The following is an 11,254-nucleotide window of genomic DNA, read 5'->3' on the forward strand; positions in this document are numbered from 1 at the left end:
CAGAGAATGTTTGGGTTAATAGTTAAGGAATCTTTTATTTCTTAAAATAAATCAATATTTAAACATATACAAGGAAACATGTTCTAACCAGCTCTAATCATCAGTTCTAATCATGTCTCAGAGCCAAACCGGGTCAGTGGCAGCCGCAGCTGAGCGCCACCATGTCGTCGTACTGCTTCAGAACCACGTTCTCCTCATCGTCAAAGTACAGCAAGCTGATGGACTGCAGTCTGTCGGGCACGCAGCAGGGGGCGCCCAAGTCCTCCCCGGGCAGCTTGAGCGCGTGCATGATGGAGCGCACCGTGGCGTGGTTGGTGGCCCTCAGGCCCACGCCCAGCGGGAACGGGCAGGAGCCTTTGCAGTGGTAGGCGTTGTAGCCGCGCGGAGAGATGATCCAACCCGACCAGCCGATCTCGTCAAAGTCCACGAAGAGGGGCACGCGCCGGCAGGACTGGGGGCGACCGCGGGGAGGGAAGTCTGAGGACGCGCGTCTCCTCCTGCTGAGGTGGTCCAGAGACTCGGACGCTGCCGTTCCAGGAGGATGGAAACCGTTAGCATGGCAACGGAGTTGAATTGGTCTCAGGCTCTCGCCCCATATCGACTTACCCAGGTATGACCGGTTCGCTTCCATCCTCCCGTCGTCTGAGAAAACGACCAGGTAGGCACTCGTGTCTGTCAACTGGAGCTGCTTGGATTCAGAGTTCATCCAGTCACTGGAGGGGAACGTCGTCACCACCAGGATGCCGTTGTTCTCCTGACTCTTCTGGATCCATTTAGACACCTGATATTCACCAAAACAAGATTGGTCCAAGTCTGTTGGATCGGACACAACGTCACCGATACCTGACCTAGAATTTTTGTCATCATCGATATTAATATCTGACCGGTGAATCTCTACTGTGAACATTTTCTCCTACCATCTGAGTGACATTGAAAACCTCCCATCCCTGTGTGTAGAGGGGCACCAGCCTGGACGTGATGAGGTTTCCTCTCTGGGCTTTCAGTCTGCTGTCTGGAACCTCGTATACTCCCACCTGGACGAGAAAACGCAGCAACGTTCGCTGAAGAAATACTTCTATCAACGCGTTTTTTGGGGCTACTTTGGCATAAATTACTGTATTTGCTCAGGTGTTGAGGAAGCTCTGGTTGCTATGACAGTAGAAGTGTGGTAAAAAAAATCAGTTTGAATGATCACTGCAATTCCTAGTCCTAGGAATTCTGAATCAATTCAATGTGTTCTTGTCTCACTTTTTCCTTTCACTTAACTTTCCATATATATTCAATAAACGATTAGTCCCAATGAGTCTTGTCAGATCAAAACTTTGTTTTGAAAGTAAACGTTAAGCAGGTATGTAGCATAATTTTCTTTAAGCCCACATGACTTTTTAAAGTTTTTTTTTATAGCCTTGATGTAATATTCTAATGTCATGTTTTCATTACCTGTAAGCAAAAACAAATAAAACATTTTTGCTGAATGGCTGTAAATCATGATCACCAGAAATATTTACTATTTTACTAAACTACACTGTGACGAAGTATCAAAAGTTGACTTTTTAAATGACATGTGTTGCATATTAAATAAAAGTTTGGAGTATATTCTGCACATTTAGCCATGTCAAATAAAGAATAAAGGTGACTTTTAAGAGTCACCTTATAGAAATGAGGCCCATAGGAGTTTCCGAGGTAGAACTTGTGTTTCTTTCGGAACCAGCGGAATTCAGCTTTGATCATTTTCTCCTCTCTGCCCAGAGAGGACAAGTTGAAAAAGTGGATCCTCTGCCCGGTGTGTCCTGCAGGCCACAGAAAACAGAAGGAACATGATTGGCTACATTTGCTCCAGAAAATCAAGTCAAATAGACGCATGTCCGTGCGTAATTGTTCCTTTCCCCGAAGATTTACGCACTGACATCTGTGCCTTTCAGCGCAAAAATCTTCCTTATTAATAAAAAAATGCATACCCCCCTGTAAATCTATAAAATGCAATAAAGTTGTAATAAATGTGTCTCCGCTCACCTTTGTCCTGAAAACTGCGCACCGTGTTCCCCTCCAGAATCTCCTTCTGGCTTCTGTGCGCCCCGTCGGCCACGGACACGGCGTTGAACAGATCCAGCATGAACTGCGGCGCCTTCTTGTGCGGAGAAAACGCAGGAGCTCGGGGGAAATCCTTCAGCTCGAAGGGCGCCTCATCCAGAGCCCCGCCGGGGACGCAGCTCAGGTGGAGGGCGGCGAGGAGGAGGCAGAGGGAGAGGCGCAGAGCTCCTGCTGGCATTGTCAAGCAGAGTGGACTGAGCCCCGGCACCTGCGCTGCGGGGAGGACGGGTGATGAGGTGAGGGGGAGAGGAGAGGGGATGGGGGCACAGGCTGGCCCTGTATTCTGCAAACAGCGGGGGGTGGGGGGTTGGGCATTGGGTCCTCATTGATGACGGAAGAGGAAAGACAAAGAGAAGGTGAAAACAATTCAACAATTAATAAATAAACAAATGACTCATTTCCCGTTAATCTCTAGTTTGACCTTTTCAACCAATTCCTAAGCTATGAAACTTAATTTTGAAGGGAATTAAATATAAGCCATTAGAATTATTCAGACTTATTTTGTGCTTATTTATTTGAGTATTTGCAACTAAAAACAAAAATATTCCTAATTTGTCTGCAATGTGCAGTTTGTACACTATAAAAATTGATTCTGGAAGCAATTCAACATAAATAATCAAAATTATTTTCCTTCATTTGTAGTGTGAAGGCTTGTTTTTTTGGTTTTCACACTGCAAACACACATGCAATAATAATAATAATAATAATAATAATAATAATAATAATAATAATAATAATAATAATAATAATAATAATAAAGAACTATAATCAAGCCTATTAGTTTGTACAATAATGTTCAGTCATAAACATATTTCCTATGGAGTTTTTGGGCTGGGTTAGGTCAATATAATTTCAGATAATCAAAATTGTTTAAATCAGACGCATTAGCTTTAAACATATTGCTCAATAATAACTAATTTCCTTTATTTTTTATGTAGTTTGGAGTCTTGTTAATTGAATTTGTACTCTGTCAAAATGATTTTTGGAGAATATTGAATATTAAACTCAAACAATTTGGTTTTGAAATGCAGTGATTAAGAAAGTTGGATTTCTAGCAACGTTAGCTAGCAAATCCTACGTAAACATTTAGTTTAGGATTTAATTAAAGCTGTTCAGTTATGTGTTAGATGTTTGTATATGTTGTGAATGTTTTTATGAATGAATATGTCAACATGTGGCTGAGGAAGATTCTGTGAAAAAGAATGAAAGCCTGTGTCTAGCTTCAGCTAGCTAGCAAAAGAGCTAACGCTAACGGCAAAATTAGCTAGCAAGCTGAGCTTCATAACTCAGAAGCTTTTTTTGGTAATGAAGGTCACATCATAGCTGCTGTTGTCAGTGAAACATTTATGTATCTGTTAGAATACATTTCATAAGTTTATTACTGTTCTGGTAACATTTTATGATTTACAAACCAGTTTCTATTTTTGATGTTTCTCTTTATTGAATCGAGTATGAATCAGAAAATTTCATTTCATGAACTTTTGATATGACAGATGTTGTACAGCCTTTGCCTATATTAAAACTTTGCCAAAGTTTAAGGTAGCATAGAGAACAATAGGGCGAGAATAATAAGAAATCTTCCACAAAATTCTTAGGAATCAACACATTTTGTTGCAAACCAACACTTTAAATTACTGATATCTGTCTCATTCAGTAACTAATCAGTATATATACTTGATTTTACAAACTGTAGAACTCTTATCAGATTTAAAGACTGTACATGTTTTGCAGACTTTCAGTCCACATTAGAACAAATTACAAAAGATATTTGCAACATCAGCACAGAGTAGGTGTTACTACTTTAACGTGATGCATAAACTTGTCGCGTTGTGATGTTTTGTTGCCGTTCCTCCTCTTCATGTGTTTCTCCGGCCAGTTTCCTGTTATCAGCATCAGGCCAGTCGCAAGAGAGCAAACGAACAGCGGAGCAGTGACGCACATGAGGCGCGTTTTCAAAAGCCACCTGTTAATGCTCACTTTTCCACAAAACCCAAGCCCTGGTCAACATGGTCGCTCCTTCTCCCACATCCCCCCCCGTTACTATTTGAACAGGGACATATCAGAATGACGTGTTTATTCCCTCCCCCTGTTAAGTTGATTCCAGGATCATCTCTGATCAATCAGCACAAACAAAAGGGATCAAATTCCCAAGATCATCAGGCTGATCAGTAGATCGGTTCATCAAACCCACCATGATCCCCTCTTTTAGGGGCCATTACTCATGTTTGAGGTCTCTTTGCTTTATCGCCTCAGAAGCAAGCGCATGTCAGATAGCTGAGCTGCAGGATAGATTATGGTCATAAACTCTGCAAACAAGGCGGCGGCCCACAGGAGGCCAGGTGATGATTGGATTTGTCTGGAACAAAAGCTGTTTTTATGCAGCATACTTAGAGGTTGTAACTGCAATCAAAGAGCCAAAATGATGGAAGTTTTGTAGGATTTCTGTGAGTTAAAACAACAAATGTTAAGGCAGTGTTATGTTAAGGAGTTTATGGACAGGATGGTTTTAAGATTGCATGCAAAGCAGCATGTTTGGTGGAACTGTGATCACCCTGAACATGGTGTTGGCAGTATCATGTTATAGGAATGGAAGGGTTTTGATCATATCCTTATGATAAAATGGCCTCGTCAAAGTCCAGACATAAATCCTACCTGGAACATGTGGCAAGACGTAAAGAATGACATTCATGGATGCTGTCCATGCTGATGAGCCGGGGCTGCTTTACTTTCCAAAGTTAGTAGAATTTTGTGTTTGTAAGATGACAAAACGGGAAAAAGTTGATAAGTACTTTTTATGAAGAATATGAAACAACTCATAACAGCAATAAGGATTAACTCACCTTTAACGTCGCTCTGGTTCACATTGGAGTGCTGTGAACACGTGCAGTCAAATGAGATTTATATGTCATTTTAATAATTTATCAAAATTTTGTATTTGAAAAGTTTTTCATTTTAAACTGAGGAACTTGAACGCAGCTTCAGTTCTTTTTGATACTGAACAGCTGCTGCATTTAGGACAAAAATCCTGTCGACTGCTGAGCGCCTGGTGATGTCATATCATCACACACACAACTGCATATGGGTATTTTTATATTGAGATAAATAGCTGATTTGTCAAGGGTTAAAGAGTACCTCTGATAAAAATTACACCTCTGTTTTTTCTAAGAGGGAAAACTTGAAATATTCGTGGTGTATCTACTTATTTTCCCCACTGTAAAAATAAAAAAAAGAAGGAGTAATAGAAGGATTTTAACTTTTTTTTTTGGTGTATGTGCTAAAGGAATAGCTCCCATTAAATGTAGAGAATATTCAAAACTTTAAGGATTTTGTGAGGATTTTATGAAGGCTTGTACCTGGACTTGAACCAGGTACAATGGATGTTATATCACATAAATATGAAACAGCAAGTGGCAATGAAAGAAATATTTAAAATCTGAACGGAGCTGAAAATGGTAGGTTTGTAAAACAGTGTTTTAATGTGAGATATACCAGAGATGCTACAGATACAGGAGAATATTTTCCTGTATCTGAGAGAGTATATTGCTGTAAACAGTTATCTGGGCATAGCATGATCTTTAAATATAATGTATGCAGTAAAAAACATTGTGACTGCTTGATTGATGAACATAAACACTTTTAAGTAACCGTAGAATTTAAAATTACTTCTTCTTTAGAATTTTCTCCAACTTAAAAGAAAATTAAGGGCAAAAATATTGGAGACAAAAGCTCAGGTGAGACACCACAACTTCACAAAGACTTAGCTCGGCTTTTCTCATGACTTTATATCACTCAATCAAATCTTTATTTATACAGCACTTTCAGCAACAAGACATTTCAAAGTGCTTTACATCATAAAGACACAAAAATACAAAGTCATAGAACACACAGTCAGCATTACATTTTGCAGATTATTGATTAATGTTTCATGATTAGGTTTCAAAAGCAACTCTAACAGTTATATTCCATATAAACATGAACAAACACAAACAGTGTAGATATACTCTTCAACCCAGTTTCAGTCAGAAATCTATTTCATAATGTTCAGCTGAGTTATGAATCAGATGGTGGAGCTGCAGAAACTTTTCTCCATGTGTTCAACATGTGTAGTAAAATCACCTTGAATTTGGATAAATCCAAATTAAATTCATCCTCACATGCATTATATTCTTCTGACAAATATTTTTAAGTATTTCTTTCTACTTCTTTAGCCATAAAATTTCAGTTACTATTATATAACATTAATGTTATATAATAGCCTTATTTGCCTTATTTGTAGATATTTTTCTGTCACCACTAGATGACTACAGTTCTACCTCTTTGCCACCAGGTGGAGCCATTTACTTAGGTATTAACACAAACCAAAACTTTTGGTTTCTTTGAATAATTGATTCAGTTTGCAGCTTGTTACACCATGTTATATCATGTCATTAATATGAATATTTTATAAGTAGAGGATAAATATTTGAAAGGATTTTCAAATTGGATTTTGAGACCCTGAATGCATTAGAGAAAGTTTCTCTTCACTCTGACGAATATAAACATGTAAACTTCATCTTGTAATAAAAGAAATGTGCTGATAAGTACAAGTCAGACGTAGGAGTAGTTCACGTTACCGTCTGTGTGCTCTTCTCTCCATTTTCACCCATGGCCGCCTGGCTCCACATCTGACGCGGTGCCCGTGTGTTAATGACTTCACCTCGTGTTAAACATGTAATTAGACACACATGAAGGCATTCGCTGCAAACGCTGGAAGCTCCTGCAACTCTGCCCCGGTGAATAATGAAGAGGTTTACAGGCATGTCCAAAGTGGAAACACATGATTCTGAAGTCCGTCACAATCCAGCATGATTTCTTTTCTCCTATTACCTACAGCCTCTAACCACAAGCTAGAGGGGTGATCTGATGGTCTTTGTGTCTAAAATGTTCTATTTAGCTTGTATTTTCCATCTTCCATTGATCTGATTATAATGGAACTAATTTAATAAATATATGCTCTTAATGTTCTCATCATGTTTCTAACTATACTGAGTCCCATGTAGTTATGGGCAGGTTATTGATATCAAGGCGTGCCAAGGTTTAAGTCATTTAAAGAGACACCGCGTAATGTTCTGGGGTTCCCAGAGTTTTACCTGATGCTAAGAAGCGAAAAGCAGCAGCACTGCTAATTCTTTTTTAGCTTGCAGATGAAGCACCAAGCTGCCAAATAAACTAAAACAAACAAACTGACCAGTAACATTTTTATTTAAAAGAAAAATTCAACGTAGGTACAATAGGCACAGCTGCAGGTGCTGCTGCAACAATCCTCAGTCACACTTGTGGGCAATTTAGAATCATACAGAAAAGCTCCAAAAGGGAATCAAACTTAAAACTCTGTGTACTAAGAACTTCTGAACACATAATAGGAATTAATCATCTCTGCTATAGTAAATCATTACTGATTGTGAGTAGTCCCTATGAACAGGCAGCATCATATCAATGTTATATATGTAATCATATATACGTAAATGTATTATTGTTATAAAGGCTGAGCCAAGAAAATGTATGTCTGTATCTAACAAGAAGCCCTTCCTGTTACTCTGTACCCGTGAAGTAGCTCTCAGTCTCAAAAAGGTTAGTGACCCCTGCTTTACAGTGTATTCAAGATTTTGTCATTCCTACTCAGAACCATATTATTAAGGTGAGTGAAACTCAACATAGGTTAAAACACGAGAATAGTGATCTAGCTGTTTATGGCAGCTAGAAACTGAGATCTCAAAATTTGGCTATAGTGACGGACTCTGACCTGAACCTTCAGAGCCATATGAAGACAGTCACAAAGTCAGCCTTCTGTCATCCCTTTCACTTTGTCATGTGATTTTGCCTAAGAATGTTTGTCAGGTTAATGGCATGTCTCTAACAGCAGTCCTCTCTCCTCAGTCATAAAGACAATTAAACATGGTTTACCTGTTATGGCTGAAACAATGACTTTCATTCTATTGTTTTCAATTTACAGGGTTGGGGTTACACCCAGGCTTGAATTATTCACACCCCTGTGAGGGTTCAACATGTTTCTTCTGATTGGAGGTAGTATTAACGTTTGGAGTGACCAAGCTCGGGATTGGTCACAGATTCAATCAGATTTGAATCTGATGAGACAGCAAAAGATTAGGGTTATGGCAAGGAAGCCTTCCAAGTCTAAAGACCTGAAGAAAATATTTGTGGAAAATTGCTGAATGCTGTTCACCAATTATAATGCTGAACATTTTTCAACTGCGCTAGAAGCACTCTTAACGTGCCCTGGACATGCTTCCACATAGACTTTGCATGTAAACCAGATGCCCATGATGCTCAAAATTGTGTTCAGGCTGAACTCAGTATAAGTTGGTATAATACCAATTATAAGATTTAAGTTGATTATTGAAAAGTGCATAAATAATTGTAAACAAGCCTTACTTAAAACATTTCTGACAAAAATGGCATTTTATTCATTATTAAAGTATATTACCTTTTGAGACAGGTCTTATTTTGATTGAGAAACAAACTTCTTGTTTCTGATTCAAATGAAATGTAAATTAAATTTAAAATCATTTTAAATTTAATTGGACTTTTGCCTTTCATTGCCTAGTTCATGTAGGTCCTTTAAACAATTAGATGATGGTCACCTTGACAACTCACTTAATATCATTGCATATAGGATAAAGGCAAAAAAATAAGGGCATGACTTACCAGCAAATGTATTACTTTAAAGTACATAAATACATCAAAATAAAATTGAAATTGTTTGTGCTACATTTGGTGCAAAATACAACATTTTTTGATGTCCACAATATGTCTTAGATGTTTATTAGAAATATAATGGTGGTCTCGATTTGCCAAGTATTAGTGGATCAGCTGTGCAGTCACCTTGACTATATAGACAATGGGTTGCAAAAGTATTAATTTCCCTTGAAATTTTCAATAATTTGTCCGTACAACCACAAACATTTCATTGGAATTTAATGTGGAAGACCAACACAAAGTGGTATACAATTGTGAAGTAGGAAGAATATTATATGTGATTCAGCAGTTTTTACAAATAAATAAACAAAACATGTGGTGTGCAAAATTATTCAGCCCCCTTTCTATGAGTGCAACTAATTCCCCTCAGAAGTTAGCTGATCACTGCTAATGACTAAATGGAGCCTGTGTGTAAACTGATATCAGTACAAATCCTGCTGCTCTGTCACAGTTACTTTAACAATTACTTTGATTGGAATTTTAGATTAAAAGTGAACATTATACAATTTTCAAAATAGTGCACTGTGCTTGTCTGCTTGCATCTTATCTTATTTCTTTCCTCAACAGGGTAAATTTACTCCGCTATTTACACTATAATAAGAAGATTGACACAAATTTATATTGCTATGGCCTGACCTCTGACCTCCTACTGCAGGCAGAGGTGAGCCTGGAGCAATTGTACTCCTTTGTGCTTTGCTACAATTGTCAGGTTATGAATGCAAAGTAGAGATGTATACATACGCTGAATGCGAACATTGACAAAACTGATCCAGACTGTGATGCTCAGAATGAGTATTATTACAGAAGTGTTTAATCATCATAACTAGAAGCACCAAACTTTGTCACATTCCGCTCCATTTCACTAAAAACATTCTTTAAAAAGTGTTCCTTTTTTTTATTATTATTTTATTCAACATTGAAACATAATCCAAAGCAAAAACCCATTTACACTGTTAAAAGTGAAAGTAAGAATGAATTATGACAGGCTGGACTAGAACAATGACAGTAAGCAGCATGCAAACAGAATCCATTAATCCAATGTGGCTTAATCAGATTATGAAATTAGACTGAACCAAACTATGTTTTTTTTTTTTCCAGTTTCTTTACACACATTCCAAGAAAATATTCAGCCTGAAAAGCATCTTGGATTCAATATCAGCTCGTGGATGTTTCAGAATAAGAGTTTATTTACTAAAAGCAAAATGTTTTAGAATTATTCTTAAACATTAAGTGTGATGTTTCATTATCGCCAGTAAAGGATGACGGGCCTTTCTTTGCTGGCAACTTATTTTTCCCCATGAAAACATTCCAGAAAGTTTCTTTGCAGGTCAAAGAGAATAGTTTGAACCAGATTATCCTTAATTGTAACTTCTCACAGCAGCCTGTTGCTCCCCCCTGTGTGGAGGAGACTGACACAGCATGGATCATTTCATCCTCCCTTTCATTTTGTTTCAATGAATCCATAGGACCACCTGTCTTCAGGTGTTTCTTGGTCCAGTGTTGATGCCAATGTCCAGTCATTGTTCAAAGTCTCTGAGATCATTCCTCATGTTGTTGAGCTCCTCACAAGTTTTCTCAGTTTGTCTGACTAGCTGTGTATAGAGGAGTTTAGCTCGGTCATGTTCAGTCAGTTCATCCATCTGCTGCAGAAGCTCGACAAACCTGTCTATTTCTCAGAGAGTTTTATCTGCCTGAGATCCAGCTGTGGTGCTCAACACAGCTGATGTCTCATCTATCTCATCCAGCACCTTCTTTATCTCCATCAGGGCATTTTTTTGTTGTTCAGTGAGATTCTTGAATTCTTGTCACAGTTCGTTTACAGGTTCCATCTTTTCTCTCTCTTTAACCAACATCACTGAATCTGCATCATAAGCAGTTTTCAATCCAGCTGCAGTTAGGACATTTGATGCAATTGTAGCTGCAATTCCTAAAACTAGTTTTTCAGTTTTTTCACCTTCTCCAAACAATAATCCTCCAACTACAGCCACTCCCAGTCCTACACCAAGTGCTCCACCTGCTCCTCCAATCAGGCTTTTAATGTCAGTGTCATTATGCAGCTTTTTGAGTTCATCAGCTATTGTTCCCAGCTCCTGCACTATAGCATTCAGCCTAGGCCTTCTTTGATCATATAGAGCAAAGAAGGCCGTTGTAGTGCCAATCAGTCTGTTAATTAGAATGGGAATGTTTGCTGGCTGTCTTCTCTGCAGTGGTGGAGAAAGTACTCAAAAAATGTACTTAAGTAAAAGTACAGACAAAAATGTACTCAAGTAAAAGTCAAAGTACCACATTAACATTTTACTTAAGTAAAAGTGAAAAAGTACTGGTTTTTAAAAATACTTAAGTATTAAAAGTAAAAGTACTTGCTGAATGCATTACCTAATCACTAATATCATTAAGTGTACCGATC

The 11,254-nt window shown here is 38.2% G+C and overlaps 1 protein-coding gene and 1 long non-coding RNA gene across 3 annotated transcripts in view; one reads left to right on the forward strand and one right to left on the reverse strand.

Annotated features, from left to right (window-relative positions):
* Positions 1–2,123, forward strand: part of LOC108167289 (uncharacterized) — a 74,203-nt gene extending 72,080 nt beyond the window's left edge. The window contains exon 3 of the long non-coding RNA XR_001777649.1: positions 2,051–2,123. This is a non-coding gene — a long non-coding RNA (uncharacterized LOC108167289). The remainder of the gene's footprint in view (positions 1–2,050) is intronic.
* LOC103482029 (bone morphogenetic protein 2) lies at positions 33–2,313 on the reverse strand. 2 transcript variants are annotated; one of them, XM_008437941.2, is made up of 5 exons: positions 2,014–2,313; positions 1,651–1,790; positions 918–1,034; positions 607–781; positions 33–525 (listed from the first exon to the last, which is right to left on the reverse strand). In XM_008437941.2, exons 1-5 carry the CDS (start codon positions 2,267–2,269, stop codon positions 134–136), a joined length of 1,080 nt encoding a protein of 359 aa, XP_008436163.1. In that variant the 5' UTR covers positions 2,270–2,313; the 3' UTR covers positions 33–133. The 2 variants fall into 2 exon arrangements, with proteins under 2 accessions (XP_008436163.1, XP_008436162.1); XM_008437940.2 differs by having other exon boundaries at positions 33–781.
* Between the last annotated feature and the right edge of the window lie 8,941 nt (positions 2,314–11,254).

This window comes from Poecilia reticulata, linkage group LG19 (genome assembly GCF_000633615.1).
Source record: "Poecilia reticulata strain Guanapo linkage group LG19, Guppy_female_1.0+MT, whole genome shotgun sequence".
In the NCBI taxonomy this organism is placed as follows: domain Eukaryota; kingdom Metazoa; phylum Chordata; class Actinopteri; order Cyprinodontiformes; family Poeciliidae; genus Poecilia; species Poecilia reticulata.